Source organism: Equus asinus, chromosome 1 (assembly GCF_041296235.1).
Source record: "Equus asinus isolate D_3611 breed Donkey chromosome 1, EquAss-T2T_v2, whole genome shotgun sequence".
Lineage (NCBI taxonomy): Eukaryota > Metazoa > Chordata > Mammalia > Perissodactyla > Equidae > Equus > Equus asinus.
Window position 1 is genome coordinate 193,589,855 of NC_091790.1, and position 26,527 is coordinate 193,616,381.

A 26,527-nucleotide genomic window follows, 5' to 3' on the forward strand; every position below is an offset into this window, starting at 1 on the left:
GTAACCCATAGTTAGCTTTTTTAGATAATGTGCCAGCCTTGGAACAGTAAATAAAAAATTTTAAACCAATTATACACCCATTTCTCACAGATAACAAGTCCCTTTTGGGAAGAAGATGGAGCATAAATAAGTAAAGCACTCTAAGACGTCATAACAGCCATCAGAGTAACTCATTCTTTAAAAAAACTTAGTCATGGGAAATGTCTTACACACACATAATTAAAAGTAGGATCCCAGTGACCCAGGCTGCTAGTGGCACAGGAGTGAGAAGTGACAAGTGACAACCCAAGAGTGAAGGAGAAGACAGGAAAACTCTCCAAATAGATACCAACAGACAAAACACAGAAATTTAGCATATTTTAAGGTACAAAGAAACAAGTAATGACCTTTGAAGGCATACAGTATGATAAAGCATGTTCATAAGCATGAGACATATGTGTAAAGGGCTTGGCACACTGCCTGGCATATAGTAAGTACTCAATAAAACCTGCTTAGCAGCCATTACTATCATTTTTCTGAGCTACCAAAATTTCTTTTTTAAGTTAAACTGTAATCTGCATAATGATTAGTATAAGAAGGTAAAGAAGTAAGCAACGTTACAAAAATTTTAAAACTACAAGCATAACATATAAATAAAAATGCAAGTAATACAAAAAGTACAAATCCTACCTTGCAGGGGTAACCACTGTTAAAGAGTCTATACTTTCTTTCTTTCTTTCTTTTTTTGAGGAAGATTAGCTCTGAGCTAACATCTGTGCCAATCTTCCTCTACTTTATATGTGGGATGCTGCCACAGCATGGCCTGATGAGCAGTGCATAGGTCCCCAATGGCGATCTGAAGCGGCGAACCCGGGGCCGCTGAAGCAGAGCACCTGAACTTAACCACTATGCCACCTGGCTGGTCCCAAGTCTATACTTTCTTCTCGATCTTTCCTATGCATAAACATGCAGACATGAAAACAGAGCCCTTCCCCACCCTCATCACCATTTAAAGTAGTATCATACTATACACGTTTTTTTGCATTGTTTTCCCTCACTGATATCCATGTCCTCTATATTCCTCTATACCTTGACCTTTATGTCTTTATCTTTTCCAATTACAATAAACATTCCTGTATATATCTGAATACTTGTGGAAGCAGGTTCTATAGCACAGATTTTTAGGAGTGGAATTACCAGAGCAAAGGGTCTATGTATTTTAAGTTTACGGATTCTACCAAGCCCTTTCAAAAGGCCAAACCAATTCACTTCCCATCAATACCGCTAAAAAATTTACAAGGAAGGATCTTTCTCACTTTCCAACATTGTTCCCAATGGTAGATATTTCCAATCTGAGAGGCAAAACCAAAATGTTATTTCACTGGTGTGTTAACTTTGCATTCTACTGATGTCACTGAATTCTTAACATCCTTTCCTAAGTTCATTCACCATCTGTGTTTACATTGTGAGTCACCAGTTCATATCCTTTGCTCATTTTCTATTGATTATCTCTTATTTACTGATTTGTAGGAGTCCTTTGTATAACACATATTTACTCTGTTATACATGTCACAATTATTTTTCTGTTTATCTTTCAATATTATTTTTACTATATAGAAGTTTAAAAACTTTTTTTTTAAATTGGCATCTGAGCTAACATCTGTTGCCAATCTTCTTTTTTATTTATTTATTTATTTTTCTTCTTCTCCCCAAAGCCCCCAGCACACAGTTGTATATTCTAGTTGTAGGTCCTTCTGGTTGCGCTATGTGGGATGCCACCTCAGCATGGCTTGATGAGTGGTGCCATGTCTGCACCCAGGATCTGAACCAGTGAAACCCTCGCTACTGAAGAGGAGCACCTGAACTCAACCACTCGGCCATGGGGCCAGGCCCTAAAAACTTTTAACGTAGCCATGTCTGCTATTCTTTACCTCTAGCACTTCTAGATTTTGTCTCTTACTTAGGAAAATCTTTCCTACCTCAAGGTATAAAAATGATTTCATATTTTACAGTTTTCTTTTTTAGATATGAATCTTTAGCCATTTGAAATTTGTACATTGTGTGAAAGAGATCCTACAATGAAAACTGAAAAATAATACTTAAGAGGTAGCCTTTAATAACCTAGAAAACTCATACATGCACTTCATTTTCTGACACCATGCAATGAGTGAAATGTTACCTATATTTAGAAGTATGACCATTTTGTCCCTTTTAATATCATTTAAAAAGTGGGCCCAAAGATAGAATTTGCATTATTAATGTACATCAACCATGTGAAATAGGAAACTCTAGCCCCGGGGATGTGAAAAGAGAACATGGTGTAGGGACCTGCTGATAGTGGTCAACAATACTGGTCTTTAACTTTGATAGTCTTAAACCAGTGGTTTTCTGGGTTAAAAAAAAAAAAACCACCAAAACTCTTCCTTAGAGGAACAGTAACTTAGAATCCCAATATGTAAAACATCTACCTACCCAACCATTTAGCCTCCCCTCCTGGCTCTGAGACGGCCCCAGAGAGACTTGTTAAAACCATCAATTCTGTCTTTAATTCTTTAGATGGGAATAAAAGATTCACTCATTCCTATAACAGTGACTTCTAAGTTACCCGGGGAAGACTGGGTATTCAAAGGCATATGGGTTCACAAAGGACCAACCCCATAATTACGATAGCTAAGTAACTATGGGAGTCAGAATTTCCCACTTGAAAACTGTATTGATTTACTGAGACATTTATACAGTGCTTTCAGGAAATTTCCTAAGCATCATAAAACACTGAATTTATACTGCAATATCTACTATTTTATCTACATATCTACATGATATGATATATACTACAATATCAAAACTATCTTCATAACACTAAGATATTATTTCCCTTTTACTTGTCATTATTTTACAAGTCTAAGTGGAGTTTTCAGAGGCTACATGATATAAGGTATTGCAACATAATGAATGCAAGAGAAGAGAATCCAGCTGTCTTCTTTTTGCAGAGATTTGCAAAAAATGTAAAACAATGCCTCTCTTCTCACTTCTTTTTTTAATTTAAAGATTTTATTTTTCCTTTTTCTCCCTAAAGCCCCCCAGTACATAGTTGTGTATTTTTAGTTGTGAGTCCTTCTAGTTGTGGCATGTGGGATGCTGCCTCAGCATGGCTTGATGAGCGGTGCCATGTCCGTGCCCAGGATCTCAACTGGCGAAACCCTGGGCCGCCGAAGCAGAGCACACCAACTTAACCACTCGGCCACGGGGCCGGCCCCCTCACTGATTTTTTTGTTTGTGAAAATATAATTATTTTCCACAAAAACATTATTTAACATGTACTGGTTTTATATGTCTAAATAAATTTATAAATAAATATTTTAAAAACAGTTTTAATTTCTAAAATGGTAATTATTATTACTTACGGAAATGAAAGCTCTTTGAGGGAGGGTCTTCAACAATTTCTAAATGTGTACAAGGGTTCTGAGGCCAAAAAGTGTGAGAAATGTTAGACAAAAAAAAGTCTTTCTGAATATTTTGTACCGGGATTGTAAGTTTCTAGGTGTGCCACTACTCAGTCTTTATAAAATCATCTTTATGTGTCTACTTATCTGGAGTCTGCACACAACCACATGGAATCCAAATCCATGAAATACAACTGTGTGCTACAAAAAGTGTTTAAAAATATGCATCTGAATATTAGTCCATCCTTTTAGGTAACATAAAGCTTTTTCTTACTTGGGGGAAGAGTGGTCTCTCGTCTCTTTTCTTTTTTAGGCACTCTGCCATTAATCTCTTCATGGCTTTTGGACAGTTACTCCGTACCTTACTGAGATCTGGAGATAGATATCCTCTTCCCACCATAAAAATTATCTGGGGAGAAAAAAAAAGGCAAATCATACAACCTTGTAGATAAGTTGAAAAATACATAAATATGAAAATTCAACAAGCTGTGCACTATGATGTGTACTTTTCTGTAGTACATTATACATTACACTTCAATAAAAAGTTTAAAAACACAATGCTAGTATTCTGATTCCTGTACATCATAGACTAGGAACCAATGCTTAATGGGCTGCAAGCGGAAATCTTCATGACCCCTGGACTACTGTAAAGTCCAATTGCTCCCCATGCTTCTGGTCTCTCCATATCCAGACTACTTTCTCACCAATAGGGTACTCGTTCTATATCACAGACTGTATTGTGTCTCTTTTCTATTTAAACAATAATTTATCAAGCCCTTGTTACTGGGCATTGTGCTAAGTCCTTCACATATATGTAACAGGAACGAAAACAGTTAACATTTTTACCAGTTGTTTTGGCATCTGCATTTTAAGCTCTTTCATCGAGGAGACTCGAATGGACCACTTGGTTATCTAAGTCTGAGAATCAGAGCCTCCTCCAGAAAAAAGGTGAAGCCACTGGGAACTAAAATCTTTTGTTTAATGAAGTAAAAAAGCTTGTCTTCCTTGGGTGGAAAGATTTACAATTTTTCTAATTTCTTAATTTTCTAATTTTTGGTTCTTTTGAGAGTGAGCAGAGACAGATGTTAGTGTCTTGGGACTCACAGAGGAGAGAGGGATTTTGATCTTAGAGGGAACAGGTAAGAGGCTCAAGTGGAAAGAGCCACTAAGAGATCCCCTGGTTAGAGGGCAGAGCTGATGAATTTTAAAAAGTCAAGTTTGATATCATAGTGTAAATTATTTCCCATTTGGTGCTGTAATAACCCTTGTTTAACTGATTTGCCCAGGCACGACTGAAGTAGAAATGTAAAGCTTATCCTCTTTTCCCATCTCCCTGTCACAACTGCCCTTCTCTCACTTTACAAAAGGCATACCTTTTACCTACGTGGGATTTAACTATAGTACACACTACTCTAGGGTATAAAACTGCTGGGAAACCAAGGGGACACTTCCAAATATTGGTGTCCAACTTGGTTCTAATGAATAGGTAACAAATCCCTTTGCAAGATAGCTGGTTTCCAATTCTTTACTTTCAGTAAAATTAATTAATTGTTGGTTCATTATTAAAATAATTTTTAATGACAAGTTATTACGTAAGTTTTGGTATGTTACAGAAATGAGTTCAAATAAGTAAGTGATATAGTATATGGTAAAGAATTAATCTTGCCCAAAGAGAGGGCTGGCCTTTGCCTTTGGCTCCTGGGAGGTAATTTAAACTTTTGAAATGTCCTGCCTGATAACAGTGTCTTTGTCTACCTGGGGGCCTTGGGCCACACCAGATAGTCTATGCTATCAATGTGATTTATGGAGGGGGCTTTGAGTCATGTGGTATCAGCCAGACCTCTGGAGGGGTGAAAACTAAGGTCAGCCACAGAGGTAAACAACCATATCTATATGACTGCACTGCAATAACTCTGGACTCTGAGGCTCAAGTGAATTTCCCTGATTGGCAATGCTTCATGCATGTGGTCACACACTGCTGCCAGGAGAATTCAGTGCTGTCCAGAATTCCATGGGGAGAGGAAAACTGGAACCTCTGCACGTGGAACTCTCCTGGAATCTGCTCTATGTGCCTCTTCCCTTGGCTGATGTTAATTTCTATCCTTTTGTTGCAATAAACCTTAACTGTGAGTATTAACAACTTTCAGTGAGTTCGGTGAGACGTGAGGAATTACTGAACCTGAGGGTGGTCTTGGGGACCACTGAACTCTGCATACAGTTACAACGAAACTCCTGACTTTCCCATTTTCTTATTTATTTGAACAATATTTCTCAGCACTTACTTCTTTAAAAATAAAATAAGGAAAAGGACTGATGCCAAGTCCTAGCTCATTCTAGCAAGTCATATTTATCCACAAATATATGAACGAATTAAAAAGAAAAGCCTCACGTTCATTAAGATATATACATTTCCAATAAAATTTTACCTTCTATGTTTCTATATATCAAAACTTATTTTTTAATCAGTTATATATTAATAATTATTAGCGACAGCATAATTCAGAATTTAAAAAATTAACATTGAGCCTAAAGTCACAGGAAAATTATTTCAAATTTTAAATCTGAACACATTTTTTTGTTGCAGAGATGTGACTTGAATGATCAACAAAAGGCTTTAAAGCATAAAAACAGTTACATTGGGAAAAAATTCTCTGGGAGAAGTAGAACATAAATAGTTTAAACAGAAAAAAGAGCCATGTAAAAACTTTCAAAAATTAATGAAGAGCTTTTGTATTTTTCAAACAAGTGATGGGAGGTATCAAATCAGTATGACTTTTAGATTTTGTTGGGTACATTTAAAAGTAGGATATAATGGCTTTATTTTGAAATGTTAATATAATACACTGGAAGTTACACTTTGCAATTACTTAAACTTAAAGGGAAAGCCTTTCCTGGATGGAATTCATGGATAGAAGACTCCAGTGGTATATATACTACAAAATCAGCAGCTTGGTTTGAAATTCTGGGACTGGTGATTTGCGTTCTCAGTCTATACTCAGCACTTGTGGCATCCCCAGCCCTTCACTCACTCCTGTGTACTGCCGGAGCCAACATCTGCTCATCTTCCACATCACCCTCTGCACTGCCTCAGCACAACTGCAGACTCCACTGACAGCACAGCGGGTGTTTCATTCATCTTTGTACCCTCTATATCCCATAGTGCTTTGCATATAATAGGTACTGAAAATTTTTTAATTGAAATACAATAATTTGAGTGTTGATAAGACACTGGTACTCATCATTTCCTGTCTTGAGATCTGTGCTTACAACTCAGCCATCATGCTGTGAGAAAGTCCAAGCTTCCTGTGAAGAAGTCCTCACAGAAAGGCCCACATGGAGAAGAATTAAGGCTCCTGGTCCGTGGTCCTGACTGAGCTCCCAGCTGACAGCCAGCACCACCTTGTCAAGTATGTGAATGAGCCATTTTGGAAGTACATCCTTTAATACCCAGTGAATCTACCCCAACCAATACCATGTGAAATAGAGATAAACCTTCCTCACAAAGAACAGCCCAAATTGCAGTCATAATTTGGTTAAGCCACTATGTTTTGGGTGGTTTGTTATACAGCAATAATAACTAGAATAGAAATAACAGACAAACATTATCTATTATTTTCTTCTAAGATGACACAGCACTTCTGCTCTAAGAAAAGAAAGCCAAGAGGGTAGAGAGTCAATATACCTAGCTTAAATGAGCACATTATTAATCCCAATTTAGTAGAGAAGCTGCACTGAAATAAGGAAGGAAAGGGTGATTAGACTGCAAAATGGAATGATACAGAAGAAGGGAAAAAATGACAAATCAACTTCTCAGACTTTCAGCACTAGGAGAAGCAAAGTAAAAAGGCATGCTACTCTGCAAAGTAACATACGGATGGTCACCCCTCAAGGAGCAAAGAGACTTGCTTTAAGAAAGAATCTGATCTTCATAATTAGAAGAAATTCTTTAGTCCAATCTCTTGTTTTTTTTTTTTTTTTTTTAAAGATTTTATTTTTTCCTTTTTCTCCCCAAAGCCCCCCGGTACATAGTTGTGTATTCTTCGTTGTGGGTTCCTCTAGTTGTGGCATGTGGTACGCTGCCTCAGCGTGGTCTGACGAGCAGTGCCATGTCCGCGCCCAGGATTCGAACCGACGAAACACTGGGCCGCCTGCAGCGGAGCACGCGAACTTAACCACTCGGCCACGGGGCCAGCCCCCCAATCTCTTGTTTTATAATTGAAAAATAAGATCCCTAGAGAAGCAAAGCAACCAGGTCATGCAGGGCGTGAGTCCAAGGTCTGCCATTCCATTACACTGCTTTACCAGAGTCTTGCTTTGAATTGACAGGCAAAACCTGCCACCTCAGACTCTGGGGGCGAGAGAGCAGGCGAATGATTCCTGTATTACACAGTAAAAAAGGAGTTGTCCCACCTCCCATGAAAAAGAATAATATTCCCAGATTTTTAAGCAGAAGTCCAATCTGAGAGCCATGGAGATGAAAGTATGAGAGTAAGAAAAATCAAATCAAGGGGATGGATGCAGCAATATTTGGGGTTACTTCACTGCAGATAACTAGTTATCGATTCAAAAGAGGGAGTTCCATGGAAAGTGCTATTTGAAGAAAGCAGACTAGAATATAATGAAGTAGAATGAAGGTAATGTGAAGAGCATATCATTCTTTTATCTCCTTTTTTCTTCATCAAATATTTCAGTTGGTTTCACACTGGCAAATTCCAGAAGGCTCTAGCTATACTACCAGAAAGTGTTAACTAGTAAAGGCCTTACCCTTCTGTTGGTCACTCACTTACTTCTCTCATGGAGAGTAAGCCCTTGCCACATCATTTATTATACTCCCATGGAAGACAAAGCACCTAAAATGCCAAGAAGTGGATGAGTGTAGAACTCTGGGATGCTTTTATCCATATTTTGGAGATGATAATACTTGTTTCCATAATATAATTTTATTATTTTATTAAAATAAACTTATTCACTGATAAATGGATTTCATCCAGATCTTAGGTTCATAAATTATTATTTGTAATCTCTATGATAAATCAACTAAAACTAAACTAAAATTCTCTTGTAATTTCTCTAGAAAAATAACATGAATATGAAAAGTGAACATGGCACAGGGTATTACACTGTATGGTTGAGTTAATAAAAGGCAGAGCACATGAAGCTTACAAATGAGACACAATCTTGCTACTTAAACTGCCATCATCAAGTCAATCATCTCACTGATCCAGATAGAATGTGTCACAAGTACAGTAAGTACAATGTTTCAATTACGTTCTTTAGCTAGCATTTTGGTCCATCCTGAATCTAAGTTTCACGCAGGCTTAAAATATCAGATCATCAGAAGCCAAGCCAGAGATTTTTTTTTAACACTCAAAGCTAAGATTCAACATTCTAAAGCTGTGAAGTAGTTAAAAGACCAAATAGCAACTAAAAAACTAATTTGTGTTGACTTGGGTAGAAACAGTCATTTTTCAAAATTCTTGAAATAGACAATCAAGACCTCTGTTTATGTAGGGGCCATATAGTGATTCAATAAGTACATAAAAAGGAATGGCAACTTAGATTATGTCTTTGATATCACGTTAGTTGAAGTTCTTAGTGAGAAAGCTACTCAGAGCTATCACCAAAAAGATTGAGACTTGAACTGTTAACCAAAGCACACACATAATAAATTAAGTAACATATTTATACCCCAAAACTATCATTTCATTAGATTGGGAGGTTATGATGAAACATAAAACATTCACACTCACACTTTTTTTTATTCTTTATATTGGTGATTCGCAACTTTGGTATGTATCAGAATCATCTGGGAAACTTACAAAAAATCTAGGTACTTGGACTCCCCCCACACTGAATCAGAATCTGCTCCAGCATTTCTGTTTTTTATCAAATTACCCAGGCAATTCTGATACAAACCACAGTATAAAGGATAAGTATTATTTAATCACAGTTTATATGGTCAACTATCGTTTTCTAATATATTAACGGAGGAACTGCTGCAATCTCTCCCTCTCTATACACACACACACAGACACACACAGACACACTCTTGTACTCTTTTTAAATGTTGAGGGACACAAGGTAATTTCAGTAAGGACAATTCATTTTTCTGGGCCAGTGTTAAAAGCCTAGGTGAATTTAACGTGGCAGGGACAGAAAAGGAAAAGAGCTGCACGAGGCTACGTTGGCACTTTTTGGCAGGTAAGGGACAGAGAACAGGAACTTAGGAAGAGAGAAGTAAAAAATTCCCTCTTACTAGAGTTCTCATTATAGAAAAATGAAAGCATGATATAACAGTCCTTCCATCTATCTAGTTTTAAAAATTAAAAAAATATGGAGCAACTTTAATAATTTTAAAAGAATTTGATATAAAGAAGTTCATAGCTGAGTAACTGCTCAGAAAGCACAATCTGTAACAGAGTAAGAGGTATAAAGCCCAGATACTGTGGTAGCAGAGCTCATTCTTCTAACTGTGCTGGTCAAGAATCATGAGGTATATCCATTGTGGTACCTCTAGTTTCTAGTCAGAAGATCAGAAATTTCACTCTTTTCCAACATTTAAGAATGCTATCTCAAGGAAAGGCCTTACATGCCGCTATTACTGCCAAAAGTATACAAAAGGTTTCTAAAACTGCTAACAAAGATCAAGAGATCTATTCCTCATGCTTACCTAGGACTCAAAACTTCTTTTCTACAATGAATTGGAGCCTTTATACAAATAGTAAAATAAATCCCAAGAGATGGTAAATATTTACCTGGTCCCTGTTGTTGATGTTTGAATAAGGTAACTGTCCAGTCATCAATTCATACAGAACAATCCCAAAGGCATATACATCTGATTGAAAGCTATACGGGTTTTTATCTTGCATTCTGATTACTTCTGGTGCCTGTGAGAACATAAAAAAATACATATTCTTGTTTATTCTTCACTTTAACTGAATAAAGACTGAAAACGAAACTATTATAATTCCCAGAACAACGCTTTTATCATTAATAACCCATCTAATATGTAATCAATTCTCTTATTAATGGTCAAAGAAATAAAACTGATTAAGAAAGATAAAGAAAAAAAGACGCTCCATAAATTCTGAAAGAGGCAATTAGCTGAGATTCCACATACTTTACTAAGATTTTATAAATTTTATCAGCCATCGTCTTCCTGCACAAAATGCTCTCATTGTCATTTGAATTCTTCCCATGACTTACCCTATAAAGAATCAGTTCCCACTTTCCACTTCTGATTCAGCAAAGAAATACCAGACCTGTGGTTATAAGATGTCTCGGAGTAGCACAACCACTATGTAAGCGCCTTAGAATTTAAGTTTTCCCATTGATACAAATGATTCTCCTCATCTCAGGGCATCTTAGACAACAATGGTAAAATTTCAAGACTGATAAATGCAAATCCCTTTCTTACCTCCAAAAGCAATATAATCATGCCATTAACAAAAGCAACAGGCAGCAGGTAGATTTATAAGATGGTATAAGGAATCTTTTGGTTGCTGCTTCTTAAGCAAAGATACAGACCTGGTCATATTTGCTACATTTTTACACATTTCAGTCACTGTATTCTACCACTAGATTTCTTATTGGCTGTTTACATGAAATGCAATAAATGGTTGGTTAAATACTAGCTTAAAACAGTTCTTTGACCTTCCTTGAATCTTCTCTATTGTTCCATTTGCAAGGGATTAGAGGAATTGCAGGGTACTAATAAAAATGTTGTGAAAACACTAATTTGATACCAAAATCAGGACTAACTTCATAAAAAATGGCTGAAAGACCTGGAACAAGATTTCTGTTATTGGCAAGGTAAGGCAGGTGAGACTCTCTCACATGGCAGGCAGAATCACCTGTGCAGCCTTTAACCTCAATGTCCAGACTACATTCCAGCCCGATAATATAACATCAGAATCTGGGGATGGGATCCAAGCATTGCTAGCTTTTAAAGTTCCCCAGATGGTTTTAATGTCCAACCAAGGTTAGGAACCACTGACGGAAGATGTGTGGGAGAACCTGATGAGAGTCAAAGGATGGGAGATGAAGGAAAAGGGTGTATCTACTTGCTTTTTCATACATTTTATTGATAACTGCTTTCAGTAATACAGGACAAAAAAACACACACAGAACTGTGATGTAATGAACAAACCAGAATATTGAGAGACCGGTTATACAGACATAATTTTCAAAGCCAGGACACAATTTTTGTGAGGGACAGAGTAATAAATCAGTTGAAGAACTGTCTTTTTAAAATTTAGTTTTACCTCACTCTTGTTGGTAGATGACTTGATAAAAAGCTGTGTGTCATCTATTTACAGGAAATGCATGCTTGATACTCAATAAACTTAGGGATTTAACTTGTAAAACTTTTCACAAAGGTTTCTTTCTCCTCTAAGATATAAATAAAACAAGGTTGAGCAGACTATTGTAAATAATTCAGAGACTTATATAACCCTGGTTCTGACAACACTCTTCTCTCCTAGTCTCTGGATGTTCCATATTTGTTTCTGAAGGCACTATCAACACACAAGGATTTATTCAACAATTAAGCGTACTATTGCCAATCTCTTGCCTTAAAGCTCAGCTTGGTGGAATAAAGGATGAACTCATCTACTCAGGTATCAAAAAAAAAAAGAAATTAGAAGAAAATATAAAACTTCATGTATTATAATTGACTAACTGTATAAAGTTTTTGAAAAAGGACAAACCTGGAGACCTGACTGAGCCTAACTGTCCCACACTATTTAAAATAATACACCTTTAAAACATGTATCAATTGTTTTCTTTATAACTTTAGGTGTTGTAATTTCACTACTTAAAATCTGCTTTTCCTCCTCTTCTTGGGATACACTGTCATCTTTGTTAAAAGGTGTGCCTTAAAGGTGCTTAAGATCCAGATTATAATTATTAATTAGACTCTTGTTTATAATTATTTATTAAAACAGTTAAACATATATTAAAGAAAAAAAATCTAGCTAACTCTAATTACTGACTCTTAGAAATAGAAAAGGTGGTGGAAATCCACTAATCCAACCCAATGTTAAAGATGGAGAGACTTGGAGGAGGTTAAGAGTCAAACATAGCACTGGAGCACAACTCTCCTACACTAAGTCCAATGCCCTCCCTCCACCTTGCCACTTGCCCTAATTCCAGTTATTATTACAAGAAATCATAGCTGAATCTAACCCTAGGCTTATCTTGGTCAATTCAGAATCCTACCTTGGAATCTCTTTTTTTTTTTCGGTGAGGAAGATTGGCCCTGAGCTAACATCTGTTTCCAATCTTCCTCGTTTTGCTCAAGGAAGATTATCGTTGAGCTAATGTCTATACCAATCTTCCTCTAATTTATGTGGGATGCCTGCCACAGCATGGCTTGACAAGCAGGGTTAGGTCTGCACCCAGGATCCAAACCTGCAAACCCCAGGGCTGCCAAAGTGGAGTGTGTGAACTTAGCTCCTGGAATTCCCCTCTTGGGGACTGCTACAGAGTTCAGGGAAGTTAGGCCAACGTGGCTTTGAAAGCCCTTGCAGCTTTTCTCCTTTCAGCAAGCTGTTTCAAAGTCCTAGTGCAGGTTCAGTTAACTACAGCTTACAATTGCACTAACAGTTCTGGGTCACCCTGTATTCAACTTCTAAACAGTGGTTCTCAAACTTTTTGGTCTCATGACTCCTCCAGTCTTGGAAATTACTGAGGACCCCAAGGAGCTTTTGTTTATGTGGATTGTATCTGTGGATATTTATCACATTAAAACTTAACTAAGAAACTGTTAAAATATTTATTAATTCATTTAAATAAGAAAACAACCATTAGATGTTAACACAGATGACCCATTTTTAATATAAAGTAACTACATTTTCAAAACAAAAAAATGTTTAGTAAGAACAGTAAAGCAATTCTTTTTGACTGTCTGGTTTAACAGCAGCCAGCTGGAGTCACATATTTGCTTCTGCATTCAATCTGTTGTGATGTGTTCTTCTGGTTGAAGAATATGAAGAAAATGCTGGTCTCACACAGGGATGACCTTGGGGGCCTGTGAAAGGGTCTCAGGGACCCTTTTGAGAACTGCTAGCTTAGAGAACAATTCCTATGACTGCCCTTTTCAGTCTGCTGAAAGTAACTGCAAAGAAGTTCCCTTCTTCCATCCAACTTCTCTTTCTTCTTTTCCACAAAGCAGAAACAGGAATAAAGAAAAAGAGTGAGCTATGCAGGACAGCACTAGGCTGACAGTGTTAAAAATCTACTGGTGTTTTTTTTGGTCTTTCCTCTCCCAGCTGCCCCATAATTATATGGTTCTTTCTAGTCTAAAGGAAGTAACGTTCCAATTTGAGCTTAAATAAGATTGTGAAACAGTCTTTCTTTTAACAGGAGTAGTTCTCTAAGCAAGACCTTAACAATGGCTGCAGATCACACCTGTTTAAATTGCATACTTTTTTTTTAAACAGGGTACACAGAACATTTTGAATGCAAAATATTTTAAAGAGACAATCCTGAATAAAATTTAAAGTGTTTATAAAATACATATTTTTTCTATGAAATATCCTGAAACTGGTCTCATAATATTCTTTTTAAAGATAAAGAAAGAAGTTAAAACCTATTTACATAAAAGATAAGACCAACATTGACTTTTGTGAATATTGAGGACTATGAAAATACAATAGTTGAAACCTTTAGTGACTTTCTAGTAACTCAGCAGCATCTCAGGGTCCAAAAATTCACTTAATAGAGAAACAGCCTCAATTCTTACCATCCACAAAATGGATCCAGACAACTGTTCAAACTGATGGGACCCACTCCATCGAGATTTCACTGTGGCTAGACCAAAATCACCTATTTTTACTGTGAGGTCTTCATGAAGAAAAATATCTGAGGTGTAATAAGTAAAGGAAAACAACAGATCTCATTTTCTTATCAGAGCAAGCATAATGAAAATTTTAGACAAGAGATCTAATTTCTATAATTCTATATCACATTCTTTAAAAAAGTATAGTACGTCTCATTTCCTCTTAAAGTGCTTCATATTTCCTCTTAAAGTTAACAAATATGCTTTAAAAAATAACTAGTTCTTTTTGGCCTCTATGACTTGCTTACAAGATTTTGGGGGCTTGAAATGTGGTAGGATGAGGTGAGATGCTTTCCTAAGTTAAGTTTATTTAGACTTGAGTAATACAGACCCAAATATTCTTTTGGCACTACCGGGAAAGCCCTTAAAGGCTCTTCACTGGAATGAAGACGGCTGGCAGACAGGACCTTAATCTGGATTTATGGAAGAGGAAAGATGATGCTTTTCTCATCTCACTTTTACGTAACTTAGAGCCTTCAGTTATATCTCAAATACTGCTGAGCAAGGTCAGAGCACTGAAACAAACCAGCAGATAGCTACAAAACTATCCATTTTATGGCGCTGATAGACTGCAGCAAGCAATCAAAGAGTCCTACTATCATAAAGACTTGATGGATTTTTTTGTAATGCTCAATCACTCAGAAACCGAAGGCAGGTCATAGCACCTTGCTCTAGTATACTCTCATGCAAACCCATTTATTAATTCTCTTTACAGTATATTGAACTTAGCATGAAAACTGTTTTTACATAGAGTGAAGACAAAAATGAAGAAAAAGTCAGGATGTTTTCAAACTTCGCGGACAAATTTCAGGAAGGATACTATTACTCTTGAGGTCTCTGTGGATGATTGACTTGGCGTGTAAGTAACTGAAAAACAAAACATCATTTTAACCTGAGTAGGACTGAAGACTCTGGCCTCAAAATCTATAGAACATATTTAGGGGTGTAAATAAAGACACTTAAAGTCACGATACGTCTGTAAACTATAACATTGTGATAACCCGTTTACATAAGAAATATTCAAATAGACTGTAAATGAATTTAGAATTACAGGAACATATTATTATTGTGATACAGCCAAAACCTTATTTTCTATTAAAAGACTTTGCTTTATCTTTTACTATTTACCAATACAAACCTTTCACTCCAGTCAAGCCTATTTATCCACGTCCTTTAAATATACCTTGATATTTAATTCCACCTTTATAATCAATGCTCCCCCCTACCTCTATCCCCCAAATTAGCTTTCATTCCATTCTCCACCTATTCATACCTATCCTTTAAGACTAACTTGTGAGTGAAGCTTTCCCATGACTAACTCAACTGAAAGTGATCTTTCACCAATTATTGTACAGCTTGATCCATGTATTTTTTTCATATATTTTCTCATATGCCTATGTTCACTTTCTATTTAGAATGTAAACTCCAGTAGAATATGGAAGTTTGACTGATAAAGCCATTTTTGAAAGTAGTAGTATATAGTCTTAAAATACTTTCTTAAAACTAGTGAGGAACCAACTTCCTCTATAATGGTCAGAGTGAATCTATTTTAAAGTCAATGATAAGTTTAAACCACCTATGTTATTCCTAAAGACTGCGTTAGTTGAGTTCATTGAGGGAAAGGGCTGTGTCTAGTTTATTTCTGTTTAGTCCCAGTGCCTAGTATGGTGCCTCGCATGTGGTAAGTATTCAATACAGACCAACCACAATGAGATACATATAATGTCCTTGTCAAGGTTACTTTTCTTCACTTAATACTGGAGAGAAGCAATATATGAGACTTCTGAAATTTGGCAATGACCATTAGGAAATAAATTTTGCCTTAAAATGAGATTTCAAAATCCAAACGGTATAATCAAAATTATGTAATGAACACTGTCGAAAATGGAAGATTTTCAAATACTTAAGATGCTTTTTCATATTCATTTAAACTTCCTCATTCTCGCAGAGATCAAGATTTGGAAACTTCCTTTCTCAGACAAAACTCTGATTTCAAGTTACTGTTCATACAAAGTAACCCTTTCTCCAATTACGCTCTTAACGTCACACTGTTTGTTTCCTTCACAGCATCACCACAATCTAAAATTATCTTGCTGTCATGGCTTTCTAGGCCCACTGTTGTTCTACTACATCATGTTGTCACTCTTCCATTGAATGTGATGTTAGTTCTAAGGCCTTTTCTGCTTAAAAAGTTCTGCAGTGACATAGGTAAAAACAGATGGAGAAAAATGGGTCTCAATCAAAAGTTTTTCCAAAATGAGGAGACCTTATCTCCATTAGAAAGGAAGGGGGATAAACCGTGATGCTGGTGGGGGAGCTCGGTGCTTCAGTCAGGATCTGATATTTAGTGCACAGAAGAGACGCTGGTCTTTGAAAAGAGGTTCTGTCTCCTTTGAAATTAAAAACAACAACAAAATGGTGGTACATATGAAAATATGGAGGCATGATGAAGTTACAAGAAGGGTAGATAAAGATGTTTTTGAAGGATGGTGTCAATCTTTTCACAAATAAGATACAAAGAAATACAGCAAAAATAAGGTAGATAGAAACGTAACTGGGGGGTTGAGGTGAGAAAATTTCTGACCAGGAAAGTATAAGATAACTAACAAGATATAAATATAATTGCTGAGCTAGTGATAGAACCCTAGTAGAAGTTGGATAGCATAAATCTATTATAGGCCAAAGTTGTGTGCATAGAGCTGCAACCTGAAATAACACCACCTTATCCCTCTATAAATCTTTACTGTTTACAAACTTCTTTCCTAACTTTTATCTCATTTAATAATTCTCTTTCTGTAACATCTCTATAAAAAAGGCAGCAAAAGAGCACACACCTGTAGAGAATTGAGCAGTTGACTGGACTGGTATGATGGTGGTGACATGATGTGATTTTATCCAAAATGGTTTCAAATTAGTCTCCCTTCCACTTTGATGCCCTCCATTCCCCCTCAGAATCATAATGTGGAAAGTGAGCAAGATTGAAAGGAATGACATTGTGCTACTCCTGTGTAGTCACTAGTCATTTATCACTTTAAAATAATTAAAATCCCTAATAAGCGGAGTTCACAAATTTTTCAGTTCTGTATAGTGGCTTAAATTCTATTTTTACTTCAATTTTTCAGTCTCTCTCACTTTTAAAAACTCAAGTTTATTGAGGTAGAACTTGTATACCACACAAAATGCACCCAATTTTTATGTACATTTTAACAAGTTTTGACAAATATATACGCTTGTGTAATGACCAGCTACAGTCAAGGTGAAGAACATCTATCACCCCCAAAAGTTTCTTCATATGTTTCTGCAATTAATAACACCCCACTTCCTCAGGCTCAGGCAATCATTTTTTTTTAAAGGTATGTTTTTTGGTGAGGAATATCAGCCCTAAGCTAACATCTATCGCCAATCTTCCTCCTTTTGTTTTTCTCCCCAAAGCCCCAGTACATAGCTGTATATCCTCGTTGTAAGCCATTCTAGTTCTTCTGTGTGGGATACTGCCACAGCATGCCTTGATGAGCGGTGCGTAGGTCCATGCCCAGGATCCAAACTGGTGAACCCCGGGCCACTGAATCGGAGCACACGAACTTAACCACTTGGCCACAGGGCCAGCCCCCCTCAAGCAATCATTGATAATGATTTCTGTCACTAGACATTAGTTTTGCCTTTTCTAGAATTTCATATAAACAAAATCATGTGGCTTCTTTTCCTCAGCATACCAATTCTGAGATTCACACACTGGTTGCATGCAGTATTACAGCGCATGGATGTATCACAACTTACCCATTTACCTGTCGGACATTTGGGTTATTCCTGGTTTTTGGCAATTATGAAAAAGATACTATAAACATTCATGTACAAGTCTTTGTTGTTGATTTACACTTTCATTTCTTTTTGGGTAAGGAGGTAAGATTATAATTGTTCATATGGTAATTTTAACTTTAAAAGAAACTGCCAAAGTGGTTGTATCATTGAAGAGCCTTACCAGCAATGTATTAAGAGTTCTAGTTGCTCTGCATCCTTGCCAATACTTGGTATTGCTGATTTTGATTAACAGCATTCTAGTACACGTATAGTGGTGTCTTGTAGTTTTAATTTGCCTTTCCCTAATGTCTAATGATGTTGGACATCTTTGCATGTGCTTATTTGCCATTCTTATATTTTCTTTAACAAAGTATTCTAATTTTTTTTCTTGGTAAGGAAGACTGACCCTGAGCTAACATCTGTTGCCAATCTTCCTCTTTTTGCTTAAGGAAGATTGCTGCAGAGTTAACATCTGTTCCAAGCTTCCTCTATTTTGTATATGGGATGCCACCACAGCATGGCTTGATGAGTGGTGTGTAGGTCCACCCCTGGGATCCAAATGGGTGAACACTGGGCTGCGGAAGCACAGTGTGCAAACTTAACCACTAAGTCACCAGGTCAGCTCACAAAGTACTCTAATATTTTGCCCATTTTTTCACTAGGTAGTTTGTCTTACTACTGAGTTTTAAGAGTTCTTTATATGATTTGGATACAGATCTGTTATCAGATAATGTATCTTGCAAACATTTTCTTCAAGTCTGTGGCTTGTCTTTTCATTTTCTTAACAATGTCTTTCAAAAAGCAAAAGTTTTGCGTTTTGATGAAGTCCAATTTATAAATTTTTTATTTTGTAGTCCTTACTTTTTGTGTCCTAAGAAATCTTTGTCCATCTTTAGGCTACAAAAATTTTCTCCTATATTTCTTCTAGAAGTTTCAGATTTCCAGCTTTTGTCTTAGGTCTTTGATACATTTTGAGTTAATATTTACGGCTTGTGTCAGGTAAAGGTTAATGGTTTATTTATTTATTCTATTTGATATCCAGCTGTTTCAGCAACATTTATGAAAAAACTGTCCTTTCCCCATGAATTGCCTTGGCATCTTGGTCAAAAACAAAATAAAATAAAATAAAACCAAGTGACCATGGATATATGATATAGACATATGGATATATTCCCATGCTTTCTATTCTATTTTGTTGATTTATATGTCTATCCATATGTCAATATCACACTGTCTCAACTGCTATGGCTTTATAGAAGGTTCTGAAATCTCACACTAGAAGTCCTTCAACTTTGTTCTTCTTTTTCAAAATTATCTTGGCTATTCTACCTATTGCATTTCCATATACTTTTTAGCATTAACTTGTCAATTTCTACAAAAAAGCCTGTTGAGATTTTGACTGGAATTGCACTGAATCAACAGATCAATTTGGGAAGAAGTGACATCTTAACAACATTGAGTTTTCTAGTCCATGAATGTATTTCTATGTCTTTTTTGTTCCCTCGCTGGAACCTGAATTAGAGAGGGTATAACCCCACTCTGGAAAATACTCTCATCATAGTTTGTAAGTAGAACACTGGCCTGAAGAGAATAAATGAGAATGTATCATAAACATGGAATATCAAGGTATTGATAGAAAAAACCATGCTATTCTTTTAAGTTCATTTCAAACGTTCACAAGCCCAAACACATAAAATCAGAAGTGTGATATTGGTTTATTTATAAGAGCAAGGTAACTCAATTGGGGAAGGATAGTCATTTCAAAAAATATTGCTGGAATAACTGGATATTCACATGGGGGAAAAATCTTCAACTCTTGTCAACTGAAAGTGGATTGAAGACTTAAAAACTAAAGCAAAAACTATAAAACTTGTATAAGAAAACATACAATTACCATCACTCTCTTGTACATGGATAGCATTTTAAAGTTTTCAGGATATTTTTACATCATTTACTTTCATAACCTTCATGATTCTTTATAAGGCAAGCAAAAAGGCAATAATTCCACTTATGCTGATGCGAAAACCAGAACCCAAAGGACTTAAAAGACATGCAGAGGCACAGTGGAAAGGGCATGTGTTTTGAGCACACAGATCTGGGTTTGAATTCCAACTATGTTACTTACTAGCCATATGACCTTGGGTACATTGCATAATCTCTCTAAGTTTTGGATTCCTAACCTGTAAAATGGAGATGATAATGTTCACCTTTACAGGTTTTTTCTTTCGTTAATTTAACATGTTTACTGAAAGCCCACCTTTTGCTAAGCAACAACTGTTCTAAGTCTTGGAGATAAAGCAGAAAATTCCTACCTACAAGGTGCTTCCCTTTTAGTATAGAAGATAGAAAATAAATGACATATCAGTAGAATATATGGTATTCTATAAGTGGGGGACAGGAAATGCTGAGTTGCAGGGGTTGTAATTTTAGGCCAGAGAAGGCCTCTTTTCAAAGGACCTTTTGAGTAAAGACTTAAAGGGGAAGGAGTGATGCAGATACAGGATGAGAACACAGCAGGCAGAGAGACTAGCAAGGGCAAAGCCCTAAGGCAGGCATGTGTTTCCTAAGTTCTAAGAATGGCAAGAAGGCAAACTGTGGCTTGGAACAGAGGGAACAAGAGGGAGGAGAGAGTAAATGAGAGAGGTAATAGAAAAGGCGGTGGGGGGAAGGAGAGTTGTGATGGTGGTCAAGTTGAGAAAGGCCTATTGTAAGGACTTCGTTTTCTTTCTAAGTGAAAATGTGCAGACACTGGAGGAGTATCATAATCTGTCCTAAGTCTTAAAAGGACCACTCTGGCTGCTGCGTTGAGAATAAATTGAAGGTAGGTAAGGGTAAAAGCAGGGCACTAATCCAGGTAAGAGATAATGGGACCTTGAATCAGCATGATGTCAGAATAGGTGAAGAGAAGTTGTAAAACCAACAGGAGTTGATAAAGATTGGTTGTGTGGTGTGAGAAAGAGAGAGGACTCAAAGATAACTAAAAAATGTTAGACACAAGCAGCTGAAAGAACAGAGTTGCCAGTTACTGAGACAAAAATAATGTAGGAAGAACAGGTCTGAGGAAAAAGATCAGGACCTCAGTATTAGACATATTGAATTTGAGACATCCATTAGACAGTCAAATGGAGATGTTGAACAGACAGTTGGATATGACAGCCTGGAGTTCAGAAGAAATGAATTGGCTGGAGATTGGCATAGAAATGGTAATTAAATGGTATTTCAAGCCATGACACTGGATAAGATTGCCAAGGGAATGGAAATCCCAGGAGTATTCTAACATTAGAGAGGTTAAGGAGGAAGAGCTAGCTGAGAAGGAGCAAATAGCAAGCAGAAGGAAAATCAGGAGAATATGCTTTAAAGAAGCGCTTCTCGAACTTTAATATGCATAGGAATCATTTAGGGATCTTGTTAAAATGTAGACTCCGATTCAGTAGATCTGGGGTAGTACCTAAAATTCAGCATTTCTAAAAGACTCCAAGATGGTACAGATGCTACTCAGACCACATTCTGAATAGGAAGGGATTAAGAACGGGTTTCATGAAGAAGGCTGAGATTAACTGCCTTTTGATATGTCAAATAGATTGAGAACTGGGAATTTAACCTCTGGATCTAGCAACATGGTAACTATCTTATTAAGAGAGACATCAGTGGAGTCTCCAGGGGCAAAAGCCTGATTGGAGTGGGGTCCAAAATAAAAGCAGAGGAGAGAAAATTAGAGAGTGAGTACCAGCAACTCTTTGACAAGTTTTACTATAAAGGAAAGAAGGGGAATGATGTGATAGCTTGCGAGCCAAGAGGGAATAAGGAAGGGACCTCTAGAACTTTTTTATTATGAACATTTTTAAGCACAGAGAAAAGTTAAAAGAAGAGTACAATAAACTCCCCACACTCTCCACCAAGAATCAGCAATTGTCAACATTTTGCCAAATGTGCATTATAAGCAAGATGTTTTAAAACGGGAGAAAATCCAGCAGAAAAGGAAAACCTGATGATGAACAAGGGAGATTTACTCAAAAGATGTCAGTGAATAAGGAGAAAGGGGATGGGATCTAGTGCTTAAAAGGGAAGGGTTAGCTTTTACTCTTAGTGATAAGGCAGAAAAACTGAGCACGAATGTAAGTAGGTGGATAGATGTTGTGGCGGGTGCTTCTTATTTTTTTAATGAAATAGCAAGCAAAGTCATCACTTGACTGTTCTTGGAGAAGGAGTGTTGGAGGTTTGAGGATAGTGGAGGTATGACAGAGTCTAGGAGAGAGGAAGAATGAATGAACTAGGGAACTGAACATATGATTGCTCTATGACATTAAGGGCCCACTTGAGGTGCTGAAAGGATTGTTAAGTTGAAGAAGTTGCATGGTGTAAAGGTTAAGGGAATGTATTTTGGAGTCAAAGTCCTAGGGCAAATTATTTGACCTATCTAAAATATTAATGGTAATTGTCTCCTGGTGGAGTACTGGTGCTTACTTATGTTTACATTTTCTAAATTTTATAAAATGATTATGTATTTCTATAATAACTTTTGTTCTGAAATTAGAAAAAACTGAAAGAACAAAGGCTAATGTAGAAATCACTCATATTCTCACCATAATCAATCTTGCTAAAATTTTTACACATTTGTCTCTTGTCTTTTTTCAAAGTTTATACTTGTAAAAAGTATATGAAAGTAAGATATAACTCTAGAATCTTTTTTATTAAAAGACAGAAACAATGAGAATGTACTCTGGAGCCAAAGTCCTAGGGTTAGTTAAAACCCATATCTCCCTGATAGCTGTCCCCATCCGGACCACTTTTAGCCATTCCTGGAGACAACGCTACTGAGCTTGGTCCCTTCTAAACCACAGTTTAATACTTTTACATACATATATACATGACTTAAACGCAAATATAAAAAATGTTTTGTTTTTAAATTTTAAGTGGTCTCATGCTGCAGCTTGCTTTTCTTACTTGACATTATATTCTAAAGCTGATGTTGATACATATATACTTCATTTCTGCTGTACACTATTCCGTGGCAAACACATGCCAATATTTTATTTATCCACTTCCCTACTGATAGACATTTATGTTTCCAACTTTTCACTCTTACATCTTTTCCTGTAATACATCTCTTCCTGTACACATCTCTTGGAACAAAATCTGGTGTTTCTTGGGGAGTCTGCCAGGCATTTTCCATTTGAACAGATACTTCTAAAATGCCCCAGGGTGGTTGGTTGCATCAGGAGTGTCTTAGTAAGCAATTCCCCTAATCTTTACCAACACTTGATCCTGTCAGAATTTAGGCATTTTGACAATTCTAGTGGGCGAAAAATAGTATTTCTTTGTTTTGGTTTGCATTTTTCTGATTATCAGCATCCTCCTTACTATTATTGTCTTCATCTACTAGAAAATCATATACCTATCCTTTGATCAATGAGAATTATTTTCAATCGTTAATAGACTTTCACCATCTTTTCAGCTTCAATTAATCTATCTTTTAAATAGCTTTAATTATGAGTAAAGGAAGAATACTCACCTTTAAAAAAAAAGTAAATTGTGAGGACTTATCTGCAAATCATTTTTAAGCATCCTACATTCAGAATATAACACTTCTGTGTGAGCCTAACAACAGACAACTTTCTCTACGTGCCTCTTTGATTTAACATCCAGGAAATTTTCTAATAAAGCTAAATTAAAAATTATACCATAAATATTATACTGAAATTAAAAGTTCTACAAAGAAATGGCATGATGGATTGACCATTCATGAAATTTCTTTAGTAAAAACATTCTTAAATATCTTGGCCCTTAGGCTGAATCAATGACTGTTAGGTGAGAAGATGATGAAGATACTACACAAATTCCGATTCCAAAGAGTAAGTCTATAATTAGCTACCATTAAAATAGCTCTGCTCTCTTCAGGTAAACCTAGAAATCGGAAATGATTTACTACTGAGGAAAGGAGGCAGAACCACACAGGAAAAATGTCACCCATCCACCATCTGCTTATATTCTGTAATCCAATAAAGGTGACACATGTGAATGATTCAACTTTCCTAATTACTAAAGGTTTTATCTTATGAATGACTGCAACCCCAGGACTTTATATAATGAGCTAGTATGCGCTTCTTCTGCTTATACCCTGTGACTTTAGAGTAAATTTTGCGATGTAGTCAGAAAAGGTGACTTTTAACAGTATCTGGAAAATATTTAGGGGGTAGACTATTTTGAAATGAGGGTTTTGCAAAAGTACATTATTAAATGGCTATTTAAACAGTCTATTGACTTATTGGTCAGCTCGGTCTAGCTTGTTCTGCCCTTTGTGAAATGATGGTGGAGGACAGAGGAGGAAGAACTAGACTTTTCAAAGTTAAGTTTAAATAACTGCAAAGGATATAATTTCCAGTGTACTGTAAATATTAACATTTAACTTTTTTTGTTACTGGAATGTTCCTTATAAAGCATCTGTTCTTGTTTCGCGGATAGAAAACCTCCTATTATCTCTGAAGAAATTGATACTTTTTTGGAGGGAGGGGTCTCTCCTCTCCTTGCATTGTGTTTGTTTATTCCTAGTTGCCGCCCCCCTCTCATCTATTTGTTTTGGGCTCTGTCACTGACATCAGAGACTTTCCCTTCAATGTCTGGTGATCCAGAGATAATCTGTCTTAGTCAGACTAAGGGACTAAAAAGCTATCTGAAAGCTTTGAGCATATAGATGGGCTTCTCGTTTTTGAACTTCCCTGTACAGTGATCTAGGTGGAATCCCTGATGTCACTACCTTTGGGTCTTTCCTTTTGCTTGGTAAGATTCCTCAGAGAAGACTGCCCGAAGGGGAAGGTTTCCGTGCTAGCCTTCTGAAAGCCAAATGCAAAGAGAGCGCTGGGGAACTCTCCACTCATCACTCAGAAAGCAGTCACTCAATACCCATTTCTGGTACAGTATCCATGTCCGTGTCCCCAGCCCAGAGATATTTCTATTTCCCTCTCCAGAGAATAAACTTTCAGTCAACTGCCAGGGTAGGAATGGGGCAGTCACAAGTGGCATAGAGCAGGAGACGGGATTCAGAGCAGCTCTTCAGACAGGCCTTTTCATTTACATAATACCCTCCCTCCTCCGGAGATACCTGGCACTGCCAATGCCTGAGACTTTTGAGGATTCTGTGGTATAAATCAGGTTGGTTTTCATTTCCCCATTGCCAACTAATAATGATTTAGCTTTTCTGGGTGTACTAACTCCACTATCACTTCTCCATCTACTTTCTAGCTTTTAAAATGTTGTTGCTATTGTTTCTTTCCTCTATGTTATGTACATCTTTTCTATGTTTGTGCTTCAAAAAATTTCTTTATCATAATTTTAGTGGAGTTTCAAGAGACAGCAAAAATCAGTCACCTTAACCTAAAATCCACATAGCTATTTCAATAAGAGGATTTTCAATCTGCCAAAGCCTTCAGAAACTAAAAATGTATTGGTACATTTAAGCAGTTGCATGTTATCATCTTATAAGGAACAGAAAGGAAAAAAGAGAACTGTATCTTCTTTGGTTAATTTTAAGCTGGTAATAAAATATTCTCTGATAGAAGGCTTAAAACTTGTAACTAATACTGTTTCAGCTGTTAAAATCTAGGATGAACCAATGGGATGATCTACATTCACAGCCAGGCATTCATTATGTAGTGAGAGTTACTTAAAAATGTAAGCAAAGTATTTTGGAGTAGAGAAATAGACTGTAAAGGTTTACACTTACAGATCCAAAACTGTAAAGCAATGAGAAAATACTGCCTCTTGACTGACTGTCTCCCAGACTACAGAACTATTCCAACTTGATAGTTTTCTTCTGTACTGTCACTTCTCGTCTTAATCAACACTGGCACTTCACTACCCCATCACTGTTTCTAAAAGCAATTTTTATACTATTTTTAACTATTCCTTGCTGCTTTTTTACAGCAAAAGCCTCTTCCCTTTTATGATTTATTTGATTATTTTTCCTTTCCTTGACAGTTCTTGGTTTTGATATGAGAAGGATTTGGCTTCTCTCTTTTCTGGAAGGTACACCTATCAATACTATGCAGTTGTGTGTAACTATTCTTTAATTTTTTCATTTAACAGATATGTATGGAATACCTATCATAGGCCAGGCCCTCTTCTAGACATGAGGGATAAAACAACGAACAAAGCCTCTGCTCTCATATAGCCTGTATTCTAGTGGATGCGACAAAATGTCACATGGAGTTTGGTGTTAAAAAAATAAAAAAAACAAGGGTGGGGTATAGAGAGTGATAGGGTGGGGTAGGAACATGTTCTTTATACAAAGTGATCAGAGAAGGCTTCTTTTAAAAGGCAACTTTAAAAAAAAATTATTTTATTGAGGTCATATTGGCTTATAAGATTGTATAATTTTAGGTGTACATTATTATATATCAGCTTCTGTGTAGACTGCATTGTGCCCACCACTAATAGTCTAGTTTTTATCTGTCACCATATATATGTGCCC

The 26,527-nt window shown here is 36.5% G+C and overlaps 1 protein-coding gene across 5 annotated transcripts in view; it reads right to left on the bottom strand.

Annotated features, from left to right (window-relative positions):
- The window catches only part of BRAF (B-Raf proto-oncogene, serine/threonine kinase), a 142,123-nt gene that overhangs the window by 7,942 nt on the left and 107,654 nt on the right, over positions 1-26,527 (bottom strand). For 4 of the 5 annotated variants that reach the window (XM_044774278.2, XM_070514705.1, XM_070514692.1 and 1 more), the window contains 4 exons: positions 15,083-15,129; positions 14,167-14,285; positions 10,178-10,309; positions 3,697-3,831 (listed from right to left, as the gene is read on the bottom strand). In XM_044774278.2, coding sequence (XP_044630213.1) covers positions 3,697-3,831; positions 10,178-10,309; positions 14,167-14,285; positions 15,083-15,129 — 433 coding nt within the window. Of the gene's footprint in view, positions 1-3,696; positions 3,832-8,204; positions 8,273-10,177; positions 10,310-14,166; positions 14,286-15,082; positions 15,130-26,527 lie in introns of those variants that run through there. The other variant, XM_070514698.1, reaches the window with a different exon arrangement.